This window comes from Antennarius striatus, chromosome 14 (genome assembly GCF_040054535.1).
Source record: "Antennarius striatus isolate MH-2024 chromosome 14, ASM4005453v1, whole genome shotgun sequence".
Taxonomy (NCBI): Eukaryota; Metazoa; Chordata; class Actinopteri; order Lophiiformes; family Antennariidae; genus Antennarius; species Antennarius striatus.
The window spans coordinates 6,114,616-6,129,341 of record NC_090789.1 but is presented as its reverse complement, the minus strand read 5'-3'; the positions used below and the strand labels follow the sequence as shown (position 1 = coordinate 6,129,341).

Here is a 14,726-nt window from a genome sequence, read left to right as displayed (position 1 = left end):
GTGCATAGTCCCTGAGTTGATGGGGGGGGGGGGTAGTCAGGTGCTGGGGAGAGGGCAGGGCAGTATGAGGGTAGAGTTCAAGGCTATGGCAGGGGGTAGAGCAGGGAGGGAGTTGAGCCTCCTGACTGCCTGGTGAAAGAAACTCCCTGAGCCTGCTGGTTCTGGCCCGCAGACTCTGCAGTCTCCTACCTGATGGCAGCAGGTTGAAAAGGCTGTGAGAGGGGTGGGTGGGATCACCTGCAATGCTGATGGCTTTGCGTGTGAGGCGGGTGTTATAAATGTCTGTGAGGGAAGGGAGAGAGACACCAGTGATCTTTTCAGCTGCTCTCATGATGCGCTGCAGGGTCTTACGGCAGGAAACGGTGCAGGCGCCGTACCACACGGTGATGCAGCTGGTTAAGATGCTCTCAATGGTGCCTCTGTAGAAGGTGAGCATCATGGGGGGTTGGGCTCTCACTCTCCTCAGTTTGCGTAGGAAGTAGAGGCGCTGTCGGGCTTTTTTGGCCAGCGATGCGGTGTTACGGTCCCAGGACAGGTCCTCGGAGATGTGCACACCCAGGAACTTGGTGCTGCTGACACTTTCCACTGCAGCAATGGCATTTAAATGAACTCAAATGGCAATTAACTGGTGACTGTGAGCATGAATGGTTCCTTGTCTCTCTATGTGTTTGTCTTGGGATGAATTCAAGTCAGTCCCGGTAATGTTTGCATTCGATCATTCTATAATTGACACAGTTGACTCATTTTTATTTTATTTCAATTATTATTTTCATAAAAGCCAAATTTTGTAGTCAGAAACAAATATTTACACTTGAAACAAATTTTTCCATGTTATTCATTCACTTCCAGGTCACAAGATTTCACTGGAGTCAGTCACAGCTAACATCAGGCGGGAGGCAGGGTACACCTTGGACAAGTCACCAGTTTATTGCGGGACCACACAGACACAATCACTTTCACACTTGAGGAAAAAATCCATCACTTGACTCAACAAAGAATGGCCTATTGACGTTTTATGTCTTTTTTTTAATTAAAACAAAATCAAAATTTTAAAACAGGTATACCAGCTGAACTTAGCCAGCTCACATGAGCCAAGGTTACAGGCTCAATATTCACGAGTGTGTTCATTAATCTGCATATTGACACAAAGACGTTTTCATTTCATCACACTCATTTAGTCTTTTAGGAAAAGTACCAATCATAAAGACCGTGGATTTCGCGATATTCCTTGTTTTTTGCCACAAAATCACAGGCAAGACAGACAGGCTGAACAAATCTTTCTTGGAGTGTCAGGACATGACGACTCACTGTGTAGTGCTTTCTCCACTCAAAGTACTTCATGTACGCCTCATCATTTTTATCCAAGAAGTGTAGATGATCTGCCAATGACTTTGCATCAGGGAAATCATTTATGTGAATGAAGGCACTAGAGGGATAGAACACCTCATAGTTTGCTCTTGGGGGACCCAGAACTACAGGTATTGTCCCTGCATACAGGGGCCCGTTAACCTTCTCTGTGATGTAGTCTCTATGGACTGAGTTCTCAAATGACAGGTAGAATTTACAGCGAGAAATCGTTGTGTAGTAGTCATCAAAACTCAGCCTTTGAGGTGTAAAAGCTGTACCATACACGTTGATCGCAATGTGTTTGGACAATTCATGATAATAGTTTTCTCTCACAGCTGTTCCAGTGTGGTGATTATGATTACTGACAACCCAACAGACGAGTTTGTCTTTCTTTGGCAGAACAAAGTCATCTTTCATGTCTTTGGGTCTGATGGTGAGCTCGTTCCTCACCGTGATGTCTGCATCTTTTCTGTAGCTCAGTGTCAAGTTGAACAGGTTTTCCAGTCCTGGTATCTTTGCCGTATTTGTTGGGGATTCCACATGGTACCAAATCCACCTCTGGAAACCTGGACGTGGACTTCGCGGCAGGTTTGACAAGTCCCGTGAAATATGTTTGTGGAAGATAATTAGTCCTTCGGCTTCATTATACAGAGATTTGTCATCAGTCAGAATACAGCCGTCAATATTGTGGACACGAGAGCATTCTTTGAAATCAAAATGTACACCAAGAGGCCAGAACCACAACAGGACAATGGGCTTTTTTTTTGTTTCCACACTTTTAGAATTATTAATGGCAGCTAAAAAAGGTGGAGCTGTCCATTTAGGAGAAAAGTTATTAAAAAATAGAAGTACTGCAAATGTACAGCAGATGAGCACAGCACATGTTGTTGCCACAAAAAATAATTTCTTGGTAGGTGGAGGATTCATCTGTGGAATAAGAGAAAGAAATGAGTCAGTGATTTAACATTCATTAATCTGTAATCTGCTATTAAGTCAATTCCCTGTTCGTTTTTATGTTGAAAGGCTGCAACAACTATATCACTTTTATCTACAAGGAAAATTATTTTTGAAATTATTATCAATTATCAACAGTATCAGCTAAAGCCAAACCAATAATAAAAATGCAAATACTAATGGAGATTTGTAAGCCCTACATTGCTTATACAAGTACATTAGATAAGCATCAAGTGTCATTTAAAGAATAATTTATATACAATAATCTCTCGTTTTTTCGTGCCTCAAGATGCACAGCTTCACTACATTGTAGATTTTTAGTAGGTAGTCACGTGATACTGTACGCACATGCTATTGGTTGACAGCATCCGCCTGTGCGCTGCATTTCGAGAACGCAGCGCACTTCCATTTATTAAAGAAACACTTTTATATAGTACAAAGGTGTTTGGAACAGTGCGTAAGAATGTGGGGAAAAGGTAATGCATATGTAAGATGGTTTAATATCAGTATGGGGAGAGTCCACAAACGTTAAAATGACTGCAAAAAATAAAATAAATAGCTCATCGCTATATTGCAGAATTTAGTTTTCTGGTAGGTAGTGCTGGAATGCATTAACTGCTAGTAATGGGGGATTACTGCATACATACAGTATATACATGTATATTATATACACTCCATGTATACTGTATGTATACAGTGTATAATACCTACCAAACATTTTGTATCATTGTAACCAGGTGGTAAAACTATTTAAAGATACTCAGGGAATAAAAACCACTGTAATTAATATATTCTCAGTTGGGAGGCAATTGATTTGCTGTGGTGACCCCTGAAGGGAAAAGCCGAAAGGAAAAGAAGAAGTAGTCCTGCTGTAAGAATTAACTTTGGACAGAGGGGGGCAGAGTGACGGTCTCTAGGAGACGCGCGCTTTCTTGGAAAATACCGGAAGTAAACGGTATCATGCCGGTTTTTCACGGAGTTGAGTCACCTTTGCCGACCATGAGACGATTTCTGGACATGCCAAGCTTAGGATTGCTGATGCTGGTGGATCACATTATCATGTGTGCTACCGGAGCTCAGTGGGCCCGTTTCACAAAGGCAGGGTTAACCTACGCTGAGGTAAACATGTGGTTCTGGGTTGCTTTACCCTGAACTTGGAAAAACCAGGGATTTCGGTTTCACAAATAAGTTTCAGGGTTAGTTTTTCTAACCCAGAGTAAGTTGACCCGCAGTTTAACAGACATGACAACTCGAAAAAAAAAGCCATCATCAATGGAGCCCCGAGTTGACGATTCACAATGACGACGGATGAGACGTGCTCCGCAGCACTTTACAGCAGTCGGAGTACAGATTTTAATTCATGAATATGAAGACTTTGAGGACAAGAAAGAGAACAGTGTTGCAGCTGCAAAGAAGAGCGACATGTCGTGGGAGTGAATTGCTGCTCAAGTCGATGCGTAACTTTAAACGTAGTGTGTTGCACTCACAGTAAAAATATGGAAGTAAATGGCTTCAATAACAGTTTATTAATTTATTTTATTTAGGTGCAATCCAGCGGGGGGAGAAGCGCACGTCAGCAGCTGAGAATGAAGTATAAAAACATCATTCCCACAGGTCAGACTTCTGCATCATCTCGTTAGGGATCCTCCTCATCCTCATTATGTTTGATATTGTACAGTAAGTATTAAGTGGACGTTTGACTATCAATTGTTTTATCCCCAACATAATGCTCTTTTCACGCACATAAATGCGCTCTTATCTACTGTATATCAGGTTCTGTTCAATAAGGAAATATATTTAAACGTTTTATTGTTGTGTAAATAAAACAGTAAATCGACATATTCACGTTACAAAAATAGTTGATAAGGATATTCACACCATTGCGTACACCTATATTATCTAAGAACTGAAATCAAGAGCTGACATGTAGCTCTTTTGATACAGTAATAGCCAAAACTGCTTTAGTTCTTATATCAGTGGCTGTGGCATTGTACTGCTTAGAATTGCTCTAAGGTATTCCAAGTTTTATTTTATGTCTGTTTTAGTCAAATGATACACACAGGAGTTAATCATCAATAAAAACAAAAAGAAATTAACAAGAAATAGAAGAAAACATAGGTGGTCTAATATTTTATGTTATGTCCAGGTTATGTTCAGAGAGTCTGTTACTTTTATCGCCGACAGAATGCTCTTGTCACACACATAAATGTGCTTTCAGGCATTCCATGTTTAATTCTCTGTGTCTTTTAGTCAAATTATACATAATTAATAAAAAGAAAAAGAAAGTAACAGGAAATTGAAGAAAAGAAAGGTGGTCGAATATATTCTGTTACCGATTGTTCCTATTGCTTAACATTCTGGTGCAATACAGAGTGACATTTAGCCTCCACTGAAGGATCAACACTTTCTCATGCTTTTTTAACAGAGCAAGCTGGACAGTCCGTCACATCCAATGTACAGATAGATAGATAGCAAGGGGTCAGCAGCCTCGGTTGGGCATGGGTGACCCCTGTCCCCCAGAAATCAACCATCAGACTCTCCTGTGATAGAAAATAGATTCATTAGAGTGGATTAAACAATGTAGACAAATGAATTATTGTGCTAATCTTTAGTTACTGCATTAGCTTGTTGCTCAGGTGAGACTCATCATACACCCGTGAGTCAGGAACCGATCAGGACCGCTCCGTCTCCACATCAATACTGAGGGGAGTTCCTCCCCGCTGCTGCTGCTTATGCTTGCTCTGGAGGGTTCTGTTGGGTGTCCGTCTGTTAAAACTCTTTGAAATGTCTGCTGAAGTGATTAGGCGCTATAAAAATAAGGGCGGAAAATGTTGTTTGCAGCATCACATGTGATCTGGACAGATGTTAGTTTATCTATGATGCGGTCTTTAACATTTTGAAACAGTAGTCAATGTACTTGTACCTGCATATATTTTCTGTGAATTGTCATCCTCTTCAAATCATCACCTTCATTATGTGAGGGAGTCTTGATGGGAATATGGGTACCATCTATGGCAGCAAATTACACTGGGACATCCGAAAAGAAATTAATGTTACTAACATTGCAGAAAATATCATTAAGAGAACATGCTTTCAAATGAATTTATCAGATTTCTACATCATTCACCTGCAGTCCTGTGGAACTCCTCCTTGATGATTCTGACGGTTTTCTCTCCAGGGAAATAGAAAAACTGGGTAAAAGTTTGGCACACTGAGCATCTCCCACATTATATAGGAAAATCACCGTTTGCAAATAAAAAATGAAAAACTGAACGGAGCGCTACACACAGCGCTGCTGCAGACGTGAGGATGGATCGCGTGTGTGTGTGTGTGTGTGTGTGTGTGTGTGTGTGTGTGTGTGTGTGTGTGTTGGGACGTGAACTGTCATAAATCATAAACTGTCTGGATATGACTGGACATCAAAACGCGATACAAAAATATTTATTTCTCTGTGAATTAATGCGGAAACTCCATCAAGGGGCTCCACGTCAAACTAACATGCTATGTTAGACAGATGAAAAAAAAACCACCTCTAAAATATGGAGTTATTTATTAAACCTGACGTCGGTAAAACTCTCCGTCCGACAGAACCAGGAAATTCAGCCGCTCGAGCGGCGGTGAAAGGGGGCGGAGTCAAAAGAAACCCTGGGTTTGTGGAATAAAACCTGCTCCCGACCAGGTTATGTTCAGAGAGTCTGTTACTGCGGTAACAAACCCAGAGGTTCAGTTTACCTCGCTACGTGAAACAGCTCTAACCCTGGGTTAAGTTACCTCCCTTTGTGAAACCGAAAACCCTGGTTTTCCCTGATTTCAGGGTTAACTCACCCAGGTTTTCCACTCAACTGGCTTTGTGAAACAGGCCCAGTGTGTTTAAGCTAGCCAGAGGTGCCACTGATATACTGTATTTTGTTATGTATTTTTGTTACATGATTTTTGTTACGCATTTTTCTACGTATTTATTCCTGTATTTTTCTTTGCATTTTTATGTACTTTTATGGTAACATGTTTAACATGTGTTAAAATTGGGAAACAGAAAAAGAATAATTTTTATGCAAACCATATCTGATTATGTTGGTAAATTTACGACTTGATTCAACAAACAACTTAAATTTCATTTATAATTATTTCCAATATTATATCTTGATTTGGGGAACACAATAAAGACCCACAAAAAATTGCATTTGAAGTCTGTGTGTTACTTATCCCGGCTTCATCATAATATTTGGATGGATATAACTTGACTTGTGTGAACGGAGGCTTGTACCATAAAGCTTGATTAACCTAGCCGGGCTTCCTCTTACTTATCTGGCTTCACTTACCGAGACATCCGCCCTCCGGATTTTCGGTACCATAAAGCCGGCTATCAACTCACTAATTTAATTCAGGCATGTCCACTCTAGATCTGTGCGCACTCACATAAAAAGGGCGGAGGTTGCTGCATGCGACCAATCGCAAACATGCAACAAACCGGCCCGAGCCGCATATTTCACAACGTAGGAGCAAACAATAATAATTAATAAATATGAGCAATACAAATCAATAATCCAGGCAAAAAGCAACACAGTTGCAGCTGCCAATTGGCGCAAGGATCGCTGGCACAAAATCGCCGACTGTCAATGCGGAAGTTAGTGCCATTATAATATTACTTCCCCACTATGACTGCACTTGTATATCTGACTACAGTAACATTTGTGTGTTCCATAAATATATGTGTGTACGACATTTTTGGTTATGGCGTGTGATTGTAGCCCCCGCGACTTTATGAATAGCTCTACATACTGTGTTCTTTCTGAGGTTTTCGGCATCGCCAACAGAATACATAAAAGTACCTATGAATGAATCAATCCATGATTTACGTAAACAAATAATTGATTAATGGCATTTTATCTGTGGATTGCTTGTAACCCATCCAACGAGGGATTTAAGGACATCATAATAATTACGAACATCACTAAGAAATATATTAACTGTGGCAAAGAACCTCAGTGCAATGCACCCTGTCTGCAGGACTGTCAGTGCGTGGTTGCGGTGCTGTTACATTACTGATGTAAGGCTCCAGCAGCTGACAGATGTAATGTAACCCCTCTCCCCAAAACCTCTACCTTTCGTACAGTTCAGGCAATTTGAACGGATTACAGCGATCTCTAAATATTCTCTCGCGCCTGAGCGCTGTTCGCACAAGCTGTGCACCAAGATCCACCGGGTTCTCATAAAACGGACAGCCCATTTTCCAAGAGAACTGATCGGTCAGTAGGTGGGGCTGTTATACCTGCTGAGCTCTTATCCTGAACTTATCCTGCTCTGGAGCCGGTTAGGTGTTCAGCATACGTTACCGCGACAACGTAGCCCGATAGGAAGTCAGTCACCTTTATGGTACCGAAAAGCCAGGGTTAAGCCTGAAGTTATCTCGCTAAGCCTTAATCCAGCTTTATGGTACAGGACTCTGGTCAATCAATGCGTAGGAAAAACTTCTACTAATGTGAATGGATTTGATATGAAGCTAGTTAAGGACATCTTCTTCTTTTCCTTTCGGCTTTTCCCTTCAGGGGTCGCCACAGCAAATCAATTTCCTCCATCTAGCCCTGTCCTTTGAATCCTCTTCTCTCCCACCAACTACCTTCATGTCTTCCCTCATTACATCCATAAACCTCCTCTTTGGTCTTCCTCTAGGCCTACTGCCTGGCAGTTCAAAACTCAGCATCCTTCTACCAATATATTCACTATCTCTCCTCTGGACATGTCCAAACCATCTCAGTCTGGCCTCTCTGACTTTATCTCCAAAACTTCTAACATGTGCTGTCCCTCTGATGTACTCATTCCTGATCCTATCCTTCCTGGTCACTCCCAGAGAGAACCTCAGCATCTTCATCTCTGCTACCTCCAGCTCTGCCTCCTGTCTTTTCTTCAGTGACACTGTCTCTAGACCAAACAGCATCGCTGGTCTCACCACAGTTTTGTACACCTTTCCTTTCATTTTAGCTGAAACTCTCATATCACACATCACACCTGACACTTTCCTCCACCCGTTCCATCCTGCCTGTACACGCTTCTTCACCTCTTTTCCAGACTCTCCATTGCTCTGGACAGTTGACCCTAAGTACTTAAAATCCTCCACCTTCTTGATCTCTTCTCCCTGTAACCTCACTCTTCCACTTGGGTTCCTCTCATTCACACGCATGTACGCTGTCTTACTGCAGCTAACCTTCATTCCTCTCCTTTCCAGGACGAACCTCCACCTCTCTAGCTTCTCCTCCACCTGTTCCCTGCTCTCACTACAGATCACAATGTCATCTGCAAACATCATAGTCCATGGAGATTCCTGTCTAACCTCGTCTGTCAGCCTGTCCATCACCATAGCGAACAAGAAGGGGCTCAGAGCTGATCCTTGTTGCAGTCCCACCTCCACCTTGAACTCCTCTGTCGCACCTACAGCACACCTCACCACTGTCTTACAGTCCTCATACATGTCCTGCACTGCTCTAACATACTTCTCTGACACTCCAGACTTCCTAATACAATACCACAGTTCCTGTCTGGGCACCCTGTCATAAGCTTTCTCCAGATATACAAAAACAGCTCCCTCTGGTCTTCTCTGTACTTCTCTATCAACATCCTCAAAGCAAATACTGCATCTGTAGTACTCTTTTTTGGCATGAAACCATACTGCTGCTCACAAATGTTCACTTCTGCCCTTAGTCTAGCTTCCACTACTCTTTCCCATAACTTCATTGTATGGCTCACAGCTTTATTCCTCTGTAGTTGCCACAACTCTGCACATCTCCCTTGTTCTTAAAAGAAGCTAGTTAAGGACATATTGGATGGAATTCTGCAACCATTTACACACATGGTTCAAACTAGGGTGTTTCCTGACAAAATGAAGATTGCAAAAGTGGTTCCGATATATAAAAATGGGGATGCTTGTGAATTTACAAACTACAGACCTGTTTCAATACTACCACAGTTATCAAAAATCCTAGAGAAGCTGTTCAATAACAGACTGGATAAACTCATAACAAAGCACAATCTCCTTGACTGTAGTCAGTACGGCTTCAGGAAGGATCATTTGACTGCATTAGCGCTAACAGAAACAATAGAAGTCATTTCTGATGGCATGGATCAAAAGCTGTACTCCATAGGAATCTTTATTGACCTTAAAAAAAGCTTTTGACACAATTGATCATGAAATTCTAATTGAGAAACTAGAACGATTTGGATTTAGGGGTACAGTACTAAATTGGATAAAGAGTTATTTACATGAGAGGTCTCAATATGTTACTCTGGGCGGGAGGACATCAAAAACATTAGACATTGTGTGGGGTACCACAGGGGTCAGTGTTGGGTCCAAAATTATTTATACTTTACATTAATGATTTATGTAAGGTTTCAAAGGTACTTAAAATGATACTCTTTGCGGATGATACAACCATCCTCTGCAAAGGAAATGATATAAATAAACTAACTCAAACAGTAAACGAGGAATTAGCCAAGATGCAATTATGGTTTGATATAAACAAATTATCCTTGAACCTAACCAAAACTAAGTATACTGTATGTTATTCGGGAAGAAAAGTTGCAAACACAAAATCAATATTAAGGTAACTGATGTAGATATTGAACGGGTTAATGAATTTAAAATGCTAGGAGTGATTATTGATGAGATGCTAAATTGGTAACCTCATTTAAGACAACTGCAAATAAAGTTAGCTAGAAGTGTATCCATACTCTGTTAAACTCAAAAACTATTAAATCAGAAGGCACTCCATAGAATATATTGTGCACTAACCCTGCCCAATCTGAACTACTGTGCTGAAGTATGGGGAAACACATATAAAAGTGTCTTACAACCTTTATTACTGACCCAGAAAAGAGCCTTAAAGATTATTCACAATGAACATTATAGAGCTCACACAAACCACTTATTTGTTGAATCTAAACTACTGAAAATACAGGACATCATAAGCTATAAAACTGTACAACTTATGTATAAAGCCACCAATAACAATTTACCTCAAAATATACAATCACAAATACAGATTAATGAATCCAATTACCAACTAAGAGAAAACACAGCATTTGTACAGATAAAAGCAAGAACCACATAAAAAACATTTTCATTATCGTTCACTGGATAATGAACTGGATAATGAAATTAGGAGTATGGGAACTCTAACTGCCTTTAAAAAAGCATTTAAAAACATGTTTTGCGAGGTTATATTTCTGACGTGAATGATGGTTAAAGGACTGCACTGTTTTGGCGAATTAAACTTAATATTGTCAATCCTGTGAAACAAATGTCATTGTAACCTTTGTGCAGTAACTGAGTACATGCAAGATGTTATGACTGCTATGAAAGTGGAGAGGAAAGGAATGCTGACTAAACAAGGACACTACTGACCAGAAACAACCCTTGAAAGGAGTAACAAAATGAACATTAACAAAATTTGGACTCTTCTCAAAACAACAATGTACCAGAATTTAAAAAATGAAATTGATTTGTGACAGGCAATGTATGAATTGGTTGACAATGTGCTGTAATGAGAGAGATGTTGATGATTTAGGGGACGGGAACCTTACAAGCCAATGGCTTCTACCCGTTAACCCTTTTTTTTCTTTTCGGATGTTGTTGTTGATGTCTCAATACTGATGAAAGTGAAGTCTGTTGTGTAATAACATGTCTGGAAAGAAGAAATTAAACTGAAAAATATATAATTCAGTGCAACGATTATTTTATTTTATGCGCTTCCAAATACAATTTTGATCATTTGATATTTTAATTTAGCAAATTTTTCTGTTATGACAGAAGAATTTTGAACTTGCTCTGTTATCACAGAACAACGATCAGCAAGACTAACTTGATTTTTTTATTGTGTGAACAAGGCTGTTACGGATTTGTTCATTTTTTTATTACAATCAAATTAAACTCAGAAGTTTTTCATTTGATCCTATTTGAATGTATGAGTTCATTGAACATATTTCGTGGGAGGTGGAGGATTCATCCTGGGAAGAAGAGAAAGAAGTACCTCCACATTTGAGAATCTATCGTCCGCTTTCAGACTGACTATTTTTTTTACAGTGTAGTGTATCTTAAAGGCGCACTTCCATACATCTATTCATCCTTTTCCAACTCGCTTCATCCGCTATAGCGGATGCAGGGTTGCAGGACCTATCCCAGGCTACTGGGAGCGTGAGGCAGGACACACTCCGGTGCACCTCGGAGCCATACCTATACGTTAACAGAGATAAGCACGCACGCACACAGTCCCACTATGGTAACTATAAAGTTCATCAACTAGTCATCAATTTGCATGTCAGTAAACATGCTTGAGATTCTTATTTACTAAAGACTTAAAGAATTAAAACATGCTAAAGAGGTCTCACCTTTTCTGGAGAATTTAAAGCCTCTCTCCAACATTCAGCTGAAGTCTTACTGCAAGTGTGTGACTCTTGACACCAAGTGAGTCCTTTCGTAAATCCAACAATGATTTGTTTACCAGGCATTAAACTCAACTAGAAAAACCAGTTGGAGTCTTTTTGTTTGATCTAATGAGAATCCATTTGTAGGATGACATGTCTGCTGTAACTTGTGAATGTGACTTCCGTGAACACTCAGGAAGGGATTAGTCATCATACTTCGACAAACACTCACAGATGCAGTCCACACACAGGGTAAATACCTGTGAATGCTGCAAATGAAAGGCAACAAAGAACAAACAATACATTACACAGTTCATATACAAGGAAACATTTGTAGCTCAAGTTGGAGGTTACATGTGCTTCACTGTCAGCTATTGGAAGAAAATTATTATTATGACTTATAGACAAAGTTAGAGCAATAATGGTGTACACTCTGATGACATACACAGAGGCTCAAAACAATCTTGGCTTTAAAAAAATTGTCACAAAACAAAACACTGAGGTTGTTCTTTCCTGAGTGTTTTGTTTTATGACAAAACAACCTGAAAAACAGTCTGCATATCCCCTTGATTTTACACGAGCAATGTTCTATATGTTTATCTTCAATTTCTTATGACAGTAAGATTAAAATAGAATAGAATGGAAACTGTCAGCTTTTGTCAATGAAGTACTTTGTCTCTAAAAAAAGGTCGAACAAACAGTTATGGGCAGGTCAAGGAAATGTTTCATTATTTCTCATGGATACCTGCAGACTGATTTTCTATGTTCCATGTCTGTTGATGGCAAACAATCCATAATTTAAATCCTGTCAAGTTCATGGGGCCTGAGACACACCAATCAGGAATCTATAGTGATGTCAACAGAAAAAGCATCAGAGTTGACAGACAGGCAGGAAGGCAGTGTATGTCTTTTGGTTTCAAACCACACCAGTTACAGTCATGCATTTCAATTACTTTCTGCATCTGTCCTGGCTTTCTACCCATGTTAATTTAATGTGTCCTTGTCTCTTGAAAATGTTTTTGTTCTCTTTTTAGAAAGCTGTTTGTCCTCCTGACTTAATTCTAAGTCAAAGTCAAAGTCAGCTTTATTGTCAAATGTACCACTAACCATGCCTTTGTCTCCTCCAGGCTGGATTATTGTAATGCGCTCCTCATCGGGATCCCTAGCAAGAGCATTCACAAGCTCCAATACATACAGAACAGTGCTGCTAGGATCCTGATGAGGGTGCGGAAATATGGCCACATCACCCCCATCCTGGAATCACTGCAGTGGCTCCCTGTGGGACTCAGGATCAAATATAAGATCTCCCTCCTCACCCACCAGTGTGTACACGGTAACGCTCCAGCCTACGTAAAGGAACTCCTCGCCCCCCAGACCACCTCACGCACCCTCTGCTCCAGCACAGCCAACCTCCTCAAGGTCCCCAGAACGAAGTTGCACAGCATGGATGACCGAGCCTTCTGCTCTGCTGCTCCCAGTCTATGGAATGCTCTCCCTGACCATCTGAGAGCGCCACAGACTGTGGATTCTTTCAGACGTGGCTTAAAGACTCACCTTTTTAAAAAGACCTTTCCTTAGTCTTTTATATATGCCTTATTGTTGGGTTGTGCTGTTTTTATTAGTTTACTTCACTATATGTTTTATGCTCTCTTTGTCTTTGTAGCACTTTGAGATTCTTATAATGTAAAGTGCAATATAAATAAAATGTATTATTATTATTATTATTATTATTATTATTATATATGCAAGACATACAGCACAGATGAAATTGCAGTCCTCTCTGACCCACGGTAAACAGGCAGTACAACAGGCAGTACAACACAGACAGTACAACACAGGTAGCACAACACAGGCAGGACAACACAGGCAGGACAACACAAGCAGTACAACAGGCAGTACAACACGGGCGGTACATCAGACAGTACAGTACGAAGTATTAGACGAAACACAAGGAATGGTAAACATCTCTACACTCCTTAATCCCATAGGGGAAGTGACGCGTGCATAGTCCCTGAGTTGATGGGGGGGGGGGTAGTCAGGTGCTGGGGAGAGGGCAGGGCAGTATGAGGGTAGAGTTCAAGGCTATGGCAGGGGGTAGAGCAGGGAGGGAGTTGAGCCTCCTGTCCGCCTGGTGAAAGAAACTCCCTGAGCCTGCTGGTTCTGGCCCGCAGACTCTGCAGTCTCCTACCTGATGGCAGCAGGCTGAAAAGGCTGTGAGAGGGGTGGGTGGGATCACCTGCAATGCTGATGGCTTTGCGGGTGAGGCGGGTGGTATAAATGTCTGTGAGGGAAGGGAGAGAGACACCAGTGATCTTTTCAGCTGCTCTCATGATGCGCTGCAGGGTCTTACGGCAGGAAACGGTGCAGGCGCCGTACCACACGGTGATGCAGGTGGTTAAGATGCACTCAATGGGGCCTCTGTAGAAGGTGAGCATGATGGGGGTTGGGCTCTCACTCTCCTCAGTTTGCGTAGGAAGTAGAGGCGCTGTCGGGCTTTTTTGGCCAGCGATGCGGTGTTACGGTCCCAGGACAGGTCCTCGGAGATGTGCACACCCAGGAACTTGGTGCTGCTGACACTTTCCACTGCAGCAATGGCATTTAAATGAACTCAAATGGCAATTAACTGGTGACTGTGAGCATGAATGGTTCCTTGTCTCTCTATGTGTTTGTCTTGGGATGAACTCAAGTCAGTCCCGGTAATGTTTGCATTCGATCATTCTATAATTGACACAGTTGACTCATTTTTATTTTATTTCAATTATTATTTTCATAAAAGCCAAATTTTGTAGTCAGAAACAAATATTTACACTTGAAACAAATTTTTCCATGTTATTCATTCACTTCCAGGTCACAAGATTTCACTGGAGTCAGTCACAGCTAACATCAGGCGGGAGGCAGGGTACACCTTGAACAAGTCACCAGTTTATTGCGGGACCACACAGACACAATCACTTTCACACTTGAGGAAAAAATCCATCACTTGACTCAACAAAGAATGGCCTATTGATGTT

At 41.1% G+C, this 14,726-nt stretch overlaps 1 protein-coding gene across 1 annotated transcript; it reads right to left on the bottom strand.

Moving 5' to 3' along the window:
• Window positions 1-834: 834 nt before the first annotated feature.
• Window positions 835-11,782, bottom strand: LOC137607491 (4-galactosyl-N-acetylglucosaminide 3-alpha-L-fucosyltransferase 9-like). The gene is made up of 2 exons (XM_068333312.1): window positions 11,680-11,782; window positions 835-2,274 (listed from the first exon to the last, which is right to left on the bottom strand). Exon 2 carries the CDS (start codon window positions 2,272-2,274, stop codon window positions 1,183-1,185), a length of 1,092 nt encoding a protein of 363 aa, XP_068189413.1. The 5' UTR covers window positions 11,680-11,782; the 3' UTR covers window positions 835-1,182.
• Between the last annotated feature and the right edge of the window lie 2,944 nt (window positions 11,783-14,726).